The 17,001-nt window shown below is 37.5% G+C and overlaps 2 protein-coding genes across 4 annotated transcripts in view; both read right to left on the bottom strand.

The window, feature by feature from the left end:
- Positions 1–677: 677 nt before the first annotated feature.
- dhdh.2 (dihydrodiol dehydrogenase, tandem duplicate 2) lies at positions 678–13,278 on the bottom strand. Its single transcript, XM_084409363.1, has 7 exons — positions 13,019–13,278; positions 12,230–12,341; positions 8,250–8,413; positions 6,938–7,190; positions 5,048–5,172; positions 3,845–3,995; positions 678–891 (listed from the first exon to the last, which is right to left on the bottom strand). Exons 1-7 carry the CDS (start codon positions 13,106–13,108, stop codon positions 782–784), a joined length of 1,005 nt encoding a protein of 334 aa, XP_084265489.1. The 5' UTR covers positions 13,109–13,278; the 3' UTR covers positions 678–781.
- Positions 13,279–13,433: 155 nt separating this feature from the next.
- dhdh.1 (dihydrodiol dehydrogenase, tandem duplicate 1) overlaps positions 13,434–17,001 on the bottom strand; it is a 13,870-nt gene continuing 10,302 nt past the window's right edge. For all 3 annotated transcript variants that reach the window (XM_084409365.1, XM_084409366.1, XM_084409364.1), the window contains 3 exons: positions 16,824–16,948; positions 15,383–15,533; positions 13,434–14,285 (listed from right to left, as the gene is read on the bottom strand). In XM_084409365.1, the coding sequence (XP_084265491.1) occupies positions 14,176–14,285; positions 15,383–15,533; positions 16,824–16,948 (386 nt within the window). In that variant the 3' untranslated portion in view covers positions 13,434–14,175. The remainder of the gene's footprint in view (positions 14,286–15,382; positions 15,534–16,823; positions 16,949–17,001) is intronic.

Raw genomic sequence — 17,001 nt, 5'->3', positions numbered from 1 at the left:
GTTGAATACTGCCTTTGTGTTTCTGCTCAAGGTTACCTAACAAAAAAAGTCTGTCCAGCCATATAAACAAAGCCTTGTTAGCGCAAAGTTCACTAATAAAGAGGTCATCATAACATCTAGTGGCAAAGTACACAAATTCTTCTTTAAAAACAACTCTGAACTGTCTTAACACCACATGAACTCTATGAAAATTAACAGGACAGGCTGAGTGGAGAAAATGCAATCTGAATGATTTATAATCTTTATAGTTTGATTAAATAAGTGCTATACTAAAGCAGTTCTGCTCATGAGGAAGTGACTTGTTTTAGCTTATTGTGGAGAAATCGGTAACACTTTACAATAAGGTACATTAATGTACTAACTAACATGAAATAACCATGAGTAATACATTTGTTACAGTATTTATTAATCTTTGTTAACGTTAGTTCATAAAAATAGTCATTCATTGTTTGTTCATGTTAGTTCACAGTGCATTAATGTGAACAATATCTGAAGTATTAGTAAATGTTGAAATTAACAAAGATCAATAAATGCCGTATAACTGCAGGTCATTCTCAGTTCATGCTAATTAATGTAGTTAACTAATGAACCTTACAGTAAAGTGTTACCAAGAAATCTGACTGAATCATCTTAATATAGCATATGCAGATAAGAGCAACCAGAAAGACACACATATCAACAGTGTAGCACGTTTGAGTTTATTTTGTGGTTGAACCAATGAAAAAAAGCACCCAACACCTTTTATTGACCTATTTTAATGAGCAGTGATGGCGGAGGCAGCTCATTGGCTGTCCTGGCTGTAGACCACGCCCACCTGTCTCCTGGCTTCATCCATGATCTCCACCAGCAGAGCCGAGTCTGCGTGAGACATGAGGGAACTCTCCTTCAAACCTGCAATACATGATCAGAGTCCATGATTTGATGAGCTGAAGGTCATTAAACGGATAGTTCACCCAAAAATGACAATTAGCCCATGATTTACTCTCCAGTCATCCTAGTGTATATGACATGCTTCTCTCAGACGAATACAATCAGTTATATTAAAATCTCTTCCAAACTTTATAATGGCAGTGAATGGCTGTTTCTGTTTTGAAGTCCATAAAAGTGCATCTGTCCATCATAAAAGTGCATCTATCCATCATAATAGTGCATCTATCCATCATAGAAGTGCATCTATCCATCATAAAAGTGCATCTGTCCATCATAGAAGTGCATCTGTCCATCATAAAAGTGCACCTATCCATCATAAAAGTGCATCTATCCATCATAAAAGTGCATCTATCCATCATAAAAGTGCATCTATCCATCATAAAAGTGCATCTATCCATCATAATAGTGCATCTATCCATCATAGAAGTGCATCTATCCATCATAAAAGTGCATCTGTCCATCATAGAAGTGCATCTGTCCATCATAAAAGTGCACCTATCCATCATAAAAGTGCATCTATCCATCATAAAAGTGCATCTATCCATCATAGAAGTGCATCTATCCATCATAAAAGTGCATCTGTCCATCATAGAAGTGCATCTGTCCATCATAAAAGTGCACCTATCCATCATAAAAGTGCATCTGTCCATCATAAAAGTGCATCTGTCCATCATAAATCTGTCCATCATAAAAGTGCATCTGTCCATCATAAAAGTGCATCTGTCCATCATAAAAGTGCATCTGTCCATCATAGAAGTGCATCTATCCATCATAAAAGTGCATCTGTCCATCATAAAAGTGCATCCGTCCATCATAAAAGTGCATCCGTCCATCATAAAAGTGCACCTATCCATCATAAAAGTGCATCTGTCCATCATAGAAGTGCATCTGTCCATCATAGAAGTGCATCCGTCCATCATAAAAGTGCATCCGTCCATCATAAAAGTGCATCTGTCCATCATAAAAGTGCATCTGTCCATCATAAAAGTGCATCCGTCCATCATAAAAGTGCATCCGTCCATCATAAAAGTGCATCCGTCCATCATAAAAGTGCATCCGTCCATCATAAAAGTGCATCTGTCCATCATAAAAGTGCATCTATCCATCATAAAAGTGCATCTGTCCATCATAGAAGTGCATGTGTCCATCATAAAAGTGCATCTGTCCATCATAAAAGTGCATCTGTCCATCATAAAAGTGCATCCGTCCATCATAAAAGTGCATCCGTCCATCATAAAAGTGCATCCGTCCATCATAAAAGTGCATCTGTCCATCATAAAAGTGCATCCGTCCATCATAAAAGTGCATCCGTCCATCATAAAAGTGCATCCGTCCATCATAAAAGTGCATCTGTCCATCATAAAAGTGCATCTATCCATCATAAAAGTGCATCTGTCCATCATAGAAGTGCATGTGTCCATCATAAAAGTGCATCTGTCCATCATAAAAGTGCATCTGTCCATCATAAAAGTGCATCTATCCATCATAAAAGTGCATCTGTCCATCATAGAAGTGCATCCGTCCATCATAAAAGTGCATCCGTCCATCATAAAAGTGCATCTATCCATCATAGAAGTGCATCCGTCCATCATAGAAGTGCATCCGTCCATCATAAAAGTGCATCCGTCCATCATAGAAGTGCATCCGTCCATCATAAAAGTGCACCTATCCATCATAAAAGTGCATCTGTCCATCATAAAAGTGCATCCGTCCATCATAAAAGTGCATCCGTCCATCATAGAAGTGCATCTATCCATCATAGAAGTGCATCCGTCCATCATAGAAGTGCATCCGTCCATCATAGAAGTGCATCCGTCCATCATAGAAGTGCATCTATCCATCATAAAAGTGCATCTATCCATCATAGAAGTGCATCCGTCCATCATAAAAGTGCATCCGTCCATCATAGAAGTGCATCCGTCCATCATAAAAGTGCACCTATCCATCATAAAAGTGCATCCGTCCATCATAAAAGTGCATCCGTCCATCATAGAAGTGCATCCGTCCATCATAAAAGTGCACCTATCCATCATAGAAGTGCATCCGTCCATCATAAAAGTGCATCTATCCATCATAAAAGTGCATCCGTCCATCATAGAAGTGCATCCGTCCATCATAGAAGTGCATCCGTCCATCATAAAAGTGCACCTATCCATCATAAAAGTGCACCTATCCATCATAAAAGTGCATCTATCCATCATAGAAGTGCATCCGTCCATCATAAAAGTAGCATCTAAAAAAAAAGATGGCACCTCAAAACATCTTTGAGGCTGGAGATATACGGCTACTCGAATTCTGAGCAGCAATACAATGTAAAGATTCCAAATGATAGACTTGGATGCAAAATGTTGCCCTTTATTATACAGAAATGTTCTGTTGGTGTATTAGCCTAAACCAGGGGTCGGGAACCTTTTTTGACCAAAGAGCCATTTTTTTCATTTTTGGTTAATGCATTTTTCCAAAAGAGCCACAGTATATATATATTATATATATATATTCTTATTAAAGATGTGCTTTTTTTCAATAAAATTTCAACAGTAGCCTAGCCCAGTAATTATTAGGTCCATAGACAACTAAAAAGAAACAAATATTCAGCAAACAATAAATAATTTGCAACATGGATAGATGCATCCACAGGCTCCAGCTGGTTAATAAACTCATCGCTGTCGCTTCAGAAGGCGTTTGTGTAATAAAAATATCCATATTTAAAACTTTATGTAACAGACATAAGACATAAGGGAGCCAGGCCATTTTTTAACATAACTCTGATTGTGTTGGTCTGAAAGAAGAATGTCATATACACTAGGATGGCTTCAGGTAATGAGTAAATCAAGGGCTAATTTTCATTTTTGTGTGAACTATCCCTTTAATCCAGCAATCCACATTGACATTAGTCCTATCATGCCGTGATGACCTGTGAGCAGGCAGTGCCGGACCTCTTCTGCCTCGTAGCGCATGCCTGTGCTGTTGATGAAGTTCAGCGGTAGAGCGGGGTCAGGCAGCGGATACTGGGTCTCCACACCGTTCACCATCAGAGACGTCGGACACCACATGTGAGCCGGGATCTGAGCCACACGAACAACAGAACATGCAGATCTGAAAGTGGAAAACTCACAGACGGATCATTCCTGCAGTCCCACTGATAAACCAAAGGCACTGGGTCTGATTCCCAGGGAATCCTGCATTCTTCACTTGAAACTGAGAAATCTGTGTGCTTTATATAATAATACACTGATGATGATCAACAAGACAAGCTCCAAGCATTTGGAAACATATCTTTGTAAAGTTCATTTAAAAATTACTTTTACTCGACACTTTACAATAACGTCCTGTTAGTTAATGGTTGTTATCGCATTAATTAACAATAAGCAATACATTTGTTTCAGTATTTATTCATCTTTCTTAAGCACAAGTAGAACTATTCTCGGTTAGTTCATGTCAGCTCAGGTCCATTAAATAATATTAACAGATACAACTTTTTATTGTAATAATGTATTAGCAAATGTTGACATTAACATTAATAAATGCTTTGAAAGTGTTTTTTATTGTTAGTTCATGTTTATTAATGTAGTTAACTAATATTAACAAATGGAACCTTTCTGTTATTTTATTAAACATTGCATATTATTAAATTAAAAAAGAATAAATTTGCTTATTAAATATACTGTATGTATTTAAGTCTCTTTAGTCATTGTATTAATACTTGTCAACTATGTTAATACAGGTGTGTGTGTGTGTGTGTGTGTGTGTATATATATATATATTTATTTTTTTATGCTTTAAATGTTGTTTTTATGACCTATAAAGCACATTGAAGTTCATTTTATGCATGAAAGGTGCTATACAAATGAATAAAAAGTATTATTACAGGCCTGCATCAGATTCAATCAAAGTCACTTTGAATAAAAGCATCTGCCGAATGAAAGTAAATGTAAATAATCTGAATCACGATCACGAGATGTTTGGGTGTATGTGATTTAGTTTCAACAGTACAACAATAATTTGACTTTAAAAGCTGCATTTGCCAGAATATGACAGCAGTTACAGTAATATATGATCAGATATTTGCACGATCTCAGTTGAGAGCAGTTGTACACGAGCAGGAACGAGAACAGACCTTGATGGTGCCTTTGGTCCCGACGATGACGGCTTCGTTCGGAAGCTCAGTGGAGATCGTGCAGGTACAGACGGCCATTCTGTGTCCTGAGAACATCAGTGTGACGATCATCGCTTCATCTACACCTGTGGATAAAAGTGCATCTATCATCATAAAAGTGCATCTGTCCATCATAAAAGTGCATCTATCATCATAAAAGTGCATCTATCCATCATAAAAGTGCATCTATCCATCATAAAAGTGCATAAAAGTGCATCTGTCCATCATAAAAGTGCATCTATCCATCATAAAAGTGCATAAAAGTGCATCTGTCCATCATAAAAGTGCATCAGTCCATCATAAAAGTGCATCTGTCCATCATAAAAGTGCATCTGTCCATCATAAAAGTGCATCTATCCATCATAAAAGTGCATCTATCCATCATAAAAGTGCATCTATCCATCATAAAAGTGCATAAAAGTGCATCTGTCCATCATAAAAGTGCATCAGTCCATCATAAAAGTGCATCTGTCCATCATAAAAGTGCATCTGTCCATCATAAAAGTGCATCTGTCCATCATAAAAGTGCATCTATCCATCATAAAAGTGCATCTATCCATCATAAAAGTGCATCTTTCCATCATAAAAGTGCATAAAAGTGCATCTATCATCATAAAAGTGTATCTGTCCATGATAAAAGCGCATCTATCGATGATAAAAGTGCATCTATCATCATAAAAGTGCATCTATCCATCATAAAAGTGCATAAAAGTGCATCTGTCCATCATAAAAGTGCATCTTTCCATCATAAAAGTGCATCTGTCCATCATAAAAGTGCATCTATCCATCATAGAAGTGCATCTGTCCATCATAGAAGTGCATCTATCCATCATAGAAGTGCATCTGTCCATCATAAAAGTGCATCTATCCATCATAGAAGTGCATCTGTCCATCATAAAAGTGCATCTGTCCATCATAGAAGTGCATCTGTCCATCATAAAAGTGCATCTGTCCATCATAAAAGTGCATCTGTCCATCATAAAAGTGCATCTATCCATGATAAAAGTGCATCTGTCCATCATAAAAGTGCATCTATCCATCATAAAAGTGCATCTATCCATCATAAAAGTGCATCTATCCATGATAAAAGTGCATCTGTCCATCATAAAAGTGCATCTATCCATCATAAAAGTGCATAAAAGTGCATCTGTCCATCATAAAAGTGCATCTGTCCATCATAAAAGTGCATCTGTCCATCATAAAAGTGCATCTGTCCATCATAAAAGTGCATCTATCCATCATAAAAGTGCATCTGTCCATCATAAAAGTGCATCTGTCCATCATAAAAGTGCATCTATCCATGATAAAAGTGCATCTGTCCATCATAAAAGTGCATCTATCCATCATAAAAGTGCATCTGTCCATCATAAAAGTGCATCTATCCATGATAAAAGTGCATCTATCCATCATAAAAGTGCATCTATCCATCATAAAAGCGCATAAAAGTGCATCTGTCCATCATAAAAGTGCATCTGTCCATCATAAAAGTGCATATGACAATAATCATAAATGTTTCTTGAGCATCAAACCATCATATTAGAATGATTTCTGAAGGATCATGTGACACTGAAGACTGGAGTAATGCTGAAAATTCAGCTTTGATCACAGGAATAAATTACAGCTTAAAATATATTAAAATAGAAAAGAGTCATTTTAAATTGTCATAATATTTCACAATATTACTGTTTTTTTTTTATTGTTTTTTATCAAATAAATGCAGCCTTGGTGAGCTGGATCACGGTATCATGGATACTTCTTTTAAAAACATAAAAAAATCTTACTGACCCCAAACTTTTGAACGGTAGTGTATATATTTTATATATTATTATTATAAAGTGATGTGCCCAGTACCAGTGTCCAGACAGAATCCCGTTGCTTGTACGCGCTCCGGTTTCTCTCCGCCAAACACCATGAGCACAAACTGCAGACAGTAGATGCCGATGTCGATCAGCGCTCCTCCTCCCAGATCCTTCTCCACGGCCCGGGACACATGCATGAGAGGCCACCCGAAGTCTGCTCGCACCAGCTTCACCTCGCCCACCTCGTCCCGGGACAGCAGCCGGCGGATCTCAGCCGAGGCCGGGAAGAAGCGGGTCCAAACCGCCTGCAGAACACATCATTTATTCATAGGGGGTCATTAATAGTAATGATGATAATAAACTATAACTATTTTTTATAAATGTAACAGTAATAAATGTAACAGTAATTAATACTATAAATATTAATTTATTAGTTATAACTAATAAATGATAAAAAAAAAAAATGTAATTAGTAATAAATAATTTAAATATTCATTTTAAAAACTAACTTAAATAAATATGTGTCCAAATGCCTGGAGCTCGTCTTATTTTTCATCAGTGTGAACCAGGTATAACATTTCATTGGAATATTTGCAGGTGTATAAATATAGTATAATTTATAAATAAATATTCTATACTGACACCCATAAAAGTGGACACACATTAATAATAATTATTAATAATATTAATAAATAATTAAAATATGAAAATATTTAGTTTTTATCATTCATATTTGAAATGGTATTTATTACTAATTCATTTTTTTTTTATCATCATCATGTATTATTTATACCTAATAATGAATTCATATTTATATATTACATATTTTAAAATAAAAAATAGTAACATTAAATACATTTGTTTAATAAAGTTAATGCATGTTAATCTCTTTAGTCATTGTATTACTTTTTTTAAATATATTTATTTGTAAACTTTTACAAATCATTAATAATAAGCTTCAAACTATTTTGCAATAATGCTAAATAACGCTAAAACTATATAACAATAATAGTAATAAATAAATAAATACAAAATAGGTAAATAAACTTTAGGATAACGGACACATAATATACTTAAATACTACTAATAATAATAATACATAACTAATAATACAATTCAAATCTGAGACATAATTTGTGGTCTGTACATATAATATTATGACTATGTAAAATCAATCACAACACAAGTGATCATGCTTAAACCAATCAGTCTCCACAAACTTAGTTATACTGATCAATTAAAGGGGGAGAGTCTTCATACTGTATTAAATTTCATAAAAAATATTCTCATACATATTATTATGTTTTTCCTCTTAAAACCTCTCTGTAATTTGAACAAAGCCTAACACCTGAACCTCTGCTCACCTCCATGAGGAAGACGTCGTTCTTCTTCGCTGTGGCGATCAGTTCCCGAACTTCCTTCAGGTTCATGGCCAGCGGTTTCTCACACAGGACGTTCTTCTTAGAGTTCATGAAGAGAACGCCCACCGACAGATGATGAGGGTGGATCGTGCCCACATACACCACATCTGGAACACATCAGCATCTATACACTCACTGCACATCTGGAACACATCAGCATCTATACACTCACTACACATCTGGAACATCATCTCTACACTCACTACACATCTGGAACACATCAGCATCTATACACTCACTGCACATCTGGAACACATCAGCATCTATACACTCACTGCACATCTGGAACATCATCTCTACACTCACTACACATCTGGAACACATCAGCATCTATACACTCACTACACATCTGGAACATCATCTCTACACTCACTACACATCTGGAACACATCAGCATCTATACACTCACTACACATCTGGAACATCATCTCTACACTCACTACACATCTGGAACATCATCTCTACACTCACTACACATCTGGAACACATCAGCATCTATACACTCACTGCACATCTGGAACACATCAGCATCTATACACTCACTGCACATCTGGAACACATCAGCATATACAGTGCTATGCATAAGTTTAGGCAACCATGCTAAAGTTGACTAAAAAGAGGAATAAAAAATCATATTTTGCAAATTTAACTTAATGCCTTATTTTCAAAAATGAGGAAAAATCCAACCTTTAAGGACACCAATTTTCTTTGTGAATGAATAATGTATCGTAAATAAATAAATGTTCTTCCTTAAAAAACAGGGTGCATAAGTTTGGGCACCACTATGTTAAATTCCCATAGAGGCAGGCAGATTTTTATTTTTAAGTATTTTTTTTTTTTTTTTTTTTAGGATACTATGCATCCTGATAAAGTTCCCTTGGCCTTTGGAATTAAAATAGCCCCACATCATCACATAGCCTTCACCATACCTAGAGATTGGCATGGAGTACTTTCCATAAGATCATCTCTCAATGCAAATCAAACTAGCTATTAGGCTAACTGAAATAAAATCATGCCAATCTCTAGGTATAGTGAAGGCTATGTGATGATGTGGGGCTATTTTAATTCCAAAGGCCAAGGGAACTTTATCAGGATGCATAGTATCCTAAAAAAAAAAAAAAAAAAATACTTAAAAATAAAAATCTGCCTGCCTCTATGGGAATTTAACATAGTGGTGCCCAAACTTATGCACCCTGTTTTTTAAGGAAGAACATTTATTTATTTACGATACATTATTCATTCACAAAGAAAATTGGTGTCCTTAAAGGTTGGATTTTTCCTCATTTTTTAAAATAAGGCATTAAGTTAAATTTGCAAAATATGATTTTTTATTCCTCTTTTTAGTCAACTTTAGCATGGGTGCCTAAACTTATGCATAGCACTGTATACACTCACTACACATCTGGAACATCATCTCTACACTCTCACTACACATCTGGAACACATCAGCATCTATACACTCACTACACATCTGGAACATCATCTCTACACTCACTACACATCTGGAACACATCATCATCTATACACTCACTACACATCTAGAACACATCAGCATCTATACACTCACTACACATCTGGAACATCATCTCTACACTCACTACACATCTGGAACATCATCTCTACACTCACTACACATCTGGAACACATCATCATCTATACACTCACTACACATCTGGAACACATCAGCATCTATACACTCACTGCACATCTGGAACATCATCTCTACACTCACTACACATCTGGAACATCATTTCTACACTCTCAACACATCTGGAACATCATATCTACACTCACTACACATCTGGAACATCAGCATCTATACTCTCACTACACATCTGGAACATCATCTCTACACTCACTACACATCTGGAACATCAGCATCTATACTCTCACTACACATCTGGAACACATCAGCATCTATACATTCTCACAACACATCTGGAACATCATCTATACACTCACTACACATCTGGAACACCTCTACACTCTCACTACACATCATCTCTACACACACTACACATCTGGAACATCATCTCTACACTCTCACTACACATCTGGAACACATCAGCGTCTATACTCTCACTACACATCTGGAACATCATCTCTACACTCTCACTACACATCTGGAACACATCAGCATCTATACTCTCACTACACATCTGGAACATCATCTCTACACTCACTACACATCTGGAACATCAGCATCTATACTCTCACTACACATCTGGAACACATCAGCATCTATACACTCTCACAACACATCTGGAACATCATCTATACACTCACTACACATCTGGAACACCTCTATACTCTCACTACACATCATCTCTACACACACTACACATCTGGAACATCATCTCTACACTCTCACTACACATATGGAACATCATCTCTACACTCTCACACACATCTGGAACATCATCTCTACACTCTCACACACATATGGAACATCATCTCTACACTCTCACACACATCTGGAACATCATTTCTACACTCACACACATCTGGAACATCATTTCTACACTCTCACTACACATCTTGAACATCATCTCTACACTCTCACACCACATCTGGAACATCATCTCTACACTCTCACTACACATCTGGAACATCATTTCTACAGTCTCACACACATCTGGAACATCATTTCTACACTCTCACACCACATCTGGAACATAATTTCTACACTCTCACACACATCTGGAACATCATCTCTACACACACACACCACATCTGGAACATCATTTCTACACTCTCACACACATCTGGAACATCATTTCTACACTCTCACACACATCTGGAACATCATCTCTACACTCTCACTACACATTTGGAACATCATTTCTACACTCTCACTACACATCATCTCTACACCCACACACATCTGGAACATCATCTCTACACTCTCACACACATATGGAACATCATCTCTACACTCTCACACACATCTGGAACATCATCTCTACACACACACACCACATCTGGAACATCATTTCTACACTCTCACACACATCTGGAACATCATCTCTACACTCTTACACACATCTGGAACATCATCTCTACACTCTCACTACACATTTGGAACATCATTTCTACACTCACTACACATCATCTCTACACCCACACACATCTGGAACATCATCTCTACACTCTCACACACATATGGAACATCATCTCTACACTCTCACACACATCTGGAACATCATCTCTACACACACACACCACATCTGGAACATCATTTCTACACTCTCACACACATCTGGAACATCATCTCTACACTCTCACTAATCTTAGTACTACCATACTACTACTACTACTACTACTACTACTACTACTACCACCACCACCACCACCACCACCACCACCATACAACTACTACCACTACCATACTGCTACTACCATTACCATACTGTTAATACAATACTTCTACTACTACGATATTAATGATACCACCATACTTCTACTACCATACAACTACTACCATACTACTAGTAGCCTACCATACTACTACTTTTGTTCTTTTGGCTACAAAACCACTGAATTCTAATGTGACGGGCATGACAGTGTTAGGGTTAGGTTGTTACTGATGTGTTTATCTTGTTACACAGCTTCAAGTGTAATAATGCCCAAAACAAATTTCCCTTAAAAGGGACGATTAAAGTAATCATACCAAGATAATTATTTAAATGTGAGTGTGTTAAGATAATAACTGATTACATTTATAATGTTTTTTAAATAAATACATACATTTTGCAGTACTATAGTGAGTATAGTTTTTTTTTTGAACAAAATAGAAGCTAGATATTTTCAACCTTGAGATGATTTTGACTGTGTGAAGGCAGAACAGATGAAGGCAGTTTAATGCACAGCTTCTGATGGTAGTTTTGCACAGATGCTGTTCTGAGATCAGTATATTGTCTCACCGATCTCGGGATCTTTGGCCAGCTCTTCATAGCTGCCGTATGCGCGTGGGATGCCGTGCTTCTGCGCAAACTCCTGCGCATGCGTCAGGTCACGTGCACCAACAGCCACCACCTGTATTCAGCAATAAAATTACATTTTAAAATAATTCTTACAATTATAATAGATAATACCAGATTTCATGTTTTTTTGTACATTATTTTAGATTTTACTTTACAATTTTTATTAAATATTAGTACGTACATATACCGTTATTCTTGTAGTGCATAATTAAACATTATATTATATATTACATGCAACAATGTATCTATCTTAGTTTGTGCATAATTAAACGCTATTACATGCAACAATGTATCTATCCTTGTGCATAATTAAACATTATATTACATGCAACAATGTATCTATGTTTGTGCATAATTAAACGCTATATTACATGCAACAATGTATCTATCCTTGCGCAACAGTGTATCAGTTGACGGTGTCGCTGTTTCTCCGCTGCACAGGAAAGTTCCCGGATTCAGATGTGAGGTTTGAGGTTTGTTTACACTTTGGTTACACAAGTCATATAGAAGTCTGTAGAATGCATCATTAAAAGTGTCTTATAGATGAGACTCTCAATGCATGTCAGTGTCAGTTTTTCACTCGGTTAACGCCTTCATGCAGTGTGTGTGTGTGTGTGTGTGTGTGTGTGTGTGTGTGTGTGTGTGTGTGTGTTGTGTATGTTTATCCAGTAGTATGACACTGAGCTGAATGAAGTTATTCAGCAGTTTCTCAGGTGTGTGTGTCTGTACCTGGTGTTGTTCTAGCGGGAGAGTCTTCAGTGCCACTGTAAAGTCATGACTGATTTTCCCAGCGCTGCAGATTCCCCACCTGATCGACATGATGGCCTCACTCTCTTTGTGTGTGTGTGTGTGTGTGTTAGATGGGCGCTTTCGAAACACGCTTGTGAAGCTTAGAAAGATTTGCTAAACATTTGTTTCGAATCAGTGAAGCGCGTGTCACACTACTAAAGTCACGTGGGCGTTACGTCATAACTGTTTCGAAACGTTTCGAAATGTCTATGGTTCGACACATTCCACATAAATGTGTCGACATTTTTAATGAGTCACATTTGTGTTTTAGAGTTTTAGTTAATAGTCTCTTATTGGCGTGATTAACCAAGCTCACCATAAAACAAGCCCTACAATTGAATAAAATAACACATATGCAGTCTCCTCATATTTAATGGTATTAGATGATTAGTTAATTGTATTGAATAGACCACACTGTCAATAAAACATTTGCAATTGGTTTGTAAAAGGTGTTTTCTGCATCTTCTGGCTCAGTTTTCCTTGCATTCACACTGTTTTGTCCAGCAAGGGTCACGAGCGTGTGGCGTTGAGCTTCGAATCAGTGAATCATTTTGTGAAGGAATTGATTCAATTGATTCAGAGTTTCGAAAAGCTTCGTTTCTACAATCACTACTGTAAGAACCAGCAGATGGTGACAAACTCTTTATTTCAGAATTGAGCCGTGTGTACTGTTTATTGCCCACTATATTTTAGTTGTATGTGAACCAGTTCATGTGAAATGAGAAATGTGAAATGAGTTCATGAGTTCACAATATGAGCCAGTTCACAATATCCAACGATTTTTATGATACACTGTTGCCCATGATATCTTCACCCATTCAGACCCAAATTATATTCCAGAGACACAAAAAAATATGTCCATGCTTTATATTTGTGATATAACAAACTAAAATTCACCCTCAGCATCACTCGTTTGACTATCATGGTGAACTAAAGAAAAAATTCCACAGTTAGGGTCATGTTTATTGTGCACAATTTTCTCCACTACTACACACACGACTGTTTATTACACAAATGTTCAAAAATGTTCAAACGTAATCTCTTCCTGAGTAGCTCCGTCCAATCAGGCCTCAGATCAATCAATGAATGGAGGGCAGTCATTGGCTGTCCTGCTTATAAACCACGCCCACCTGCCTCCGGGCCTCATCCATGATCCCAATTAGAAGCTCAGAGTCTGTCAGGGACATTTTAATGCTCTCCTTCAGTCCTGAAACACAGATGAGAGTCTCTCAGGACAGATGCATGACACACACAACTCATGAGAGGCACAAACTAACGCAGGGTTAGTTGTAACACACTTGTTTTAAATGCTTCCACACACATGCCAGCATGACGACACTAATATTTACTAGCACTAGGCTATATATAGAAAAAATAGTGCCAAAATGCAGAAATATTTGGAAGGCAAGGCAAGGCAAGTTTATTTATATAGCACATTTGACACATTTGGTAATTCAAAGTGCTTTACATAGAAGTAATTAAAATAATCAAAAGAAATAAGAATAGGAATGTTCAGTGATGGAGGATATCACTGAATATTTATTTAACTATAGCAAAAGTAAATTTCTTACTTATGCTAATTTTTCATCTCTGTTTTTGGTGTTTATTTTAAAATTAGACAAATCTGATATTATTTAGTTCTTTAATGCTGATCTAACAGCAGAAGACACTCGCAGGTGTCTGGCGGGGCATGTTGTCACACTGCGTTACAATGAGCCCCTGTTAGAACTATGATATTCTATTCTACACTTTTATGAATTCTATTGAGAAACCATGAGAAAAATGTGAATAAAGACTGAGAGTCAATGTTCAGAAATTATGAATTATTATTATGTTTTGAACTATGCTGTATAGCTGTGTTTTGCGGTGTGTTTGTTGTCAAACTTAAAAATTTGTTTATTTTTAATGATTAAAAAATGCAATTATTTTATATGAAAAACTTGTATTTTTTTGAGAAAATATTTTAGTTTGTCCTGTATATTTTTTTTCTGATTAGATCAGAAAACATTTGAATCTGTAATATGGTCATGTTACAATGAACTCCACCTATGGGGCATGTTGTCACATTCCACTTCCATTCTTTCAGGGTAAATCAAGAAAAAAGTATACACCGTATTAATGAAACAAAACCACATAATTGTACTAGACATGTGAAATTAATAAGGGAAAAAATAAATACTCTGAACCCTAAGTAGGTTTACACAAACTGAGAAAGTCGAATAGCGTTAGGCTGTGCCCCGCTCTCCCCTACATCACATCTTGTGTTAAACTGTGTGTCACATCTTGTGTTTAAGTGTGTGTTACCTTTCTGGAGGCAGCGTCTCACTTCTTCTGCCTCGTATCTCAGTCCGGTGCTGTTCTCGAAGTTCAGAGGCAACGCGGGCTCAGGGAGAGGGAACTCGGTCTTCTTCCCGTTCACTTCTAGAGTGGTTGGGCAGTGCATGGGATTCGCCACCTAGAGCACAGGTTTATTATTACTGTGGCTCAAACAGAAGATCAAAAATGAAACATGGCACCTCTCTCTCTCTGTAAAAATGCCAATTATGGCAGATTCACACCCTTAATTAAACACTGTACGGTCTTTTCTCTGACAAGTAAGACACTGGGCCCTATTTTAAGGTTCTAAGCGCATGGTTTAGGGCGTCCGAATCCACTTTTACTAGTTTAATGACGGGAAAATGGTCGGCGCTCCCGGTGCATGGTCTAAAAGGGTCGCCTCTGTTCTCTTAATGAGTAATGGGTGTGTTTTGGCTGTAACGTGCAATAAACCAATCAGAGTCTCATCTCCCATTCCCTTTAAAAGCCAGTTGCGCTCGCGCCATATAGTGGATTCGCTATTTACACTGAGGATTTTGCAAGCGAAAAACTGGAGTGAGGAAACGGATCTGCTCGTGCACGAGGTTAAAGCTGTGTGTGTGTGTGTGTGTGTGTGTGAGGTTAAAGCTCAAGCAGACCATGTACGGGACAAGCCGGATTCACCATATCGTTATGTACACATATTCATCTTTTACATTGTAATCCTTTTATTTTTCATATTTGGCATATTTGTGTGCTGCTGTGCATCCCTGTGTGTTTAATAAGCAGAGAGTGTGTAATAAGCAGAGTGTGTGTTTAATAAGCAGAGTGTGTGTGTAATAAGCAGAGTGTGTGTTTAATAAGCAGAGTGTGTGTGTAATAAGCAGAGTGTGTGTTTAATAAGCAGAGAGTGTGTGTAATAAGCAGAGTGTGTGTTTAATAAGCAGAGTGTGTGTGTAATAAGCAGAGTGTATACGCACGTTGTGGACCCGCCTATAGGCGCACATTATGAACGCGCTCTTTAAATAACAAAAAAATACTTACTGCGCCATTGACTTTAGACCAGGGTTCAGTCGGTCAATGGCTCAGTCTATTTCAGTTCCTCTAAAATAGCAACGCGCCAACAATGCGCCTGAACACACACCTGGTTTTCAGACCAGCAGCCCACGGGAGAACAAATGGGCGCAAATGCATTTGCTATTTAAACAACGCGGCGCAGGACGTGAAAATGATAAGTGCGTCAGGCTGAAACTAGCATAACACTTGCGTCGCGCCTGGTCCCAAGGTCATGGCTTCGACTCCAATGCATGCATGCATTAGATGCATATCTTAAATGCAATAGTCACTTTGAATTGTGCCTGTAAAATGATGTGAAATGAAGCGCCACAGTGTGTGTGTGTGTGTGTGTGTGTGTGTGTGTGTGTGTGTGTGTGTGTTCTCAGTCACTCACTCTGATGGTTCCTTTGGTTCCACAGATGGTGCCGGTGTTAGGGAGAAAACAGGCGATATTGCAAGCACATAAAGCCATCCTGTTCCCAGAGAACTTCAGGACCACCACCATCGACTCGTCCGCTCCTGACACACACACAGATCAAGCAAAGATCATGACCAGTTCGTCTACCATCTGA

Source organism: Rutilus rutilus, assembly GCF_951802725.1.
Source record: "Rutilus rutilus genome assembly, chromosome: 5".
Taxonomy (NCBI): Eukaryota; Metazoa; Chordata; class Actinopteri; order Cypriniformes; family Leuciscidae; genus Rutilus; species Rutilus rutilus.
Note: the sequence above shows the minus strand (reverse complement) of the source record. Positions and strands in the feature narration are given on the sequence as shown.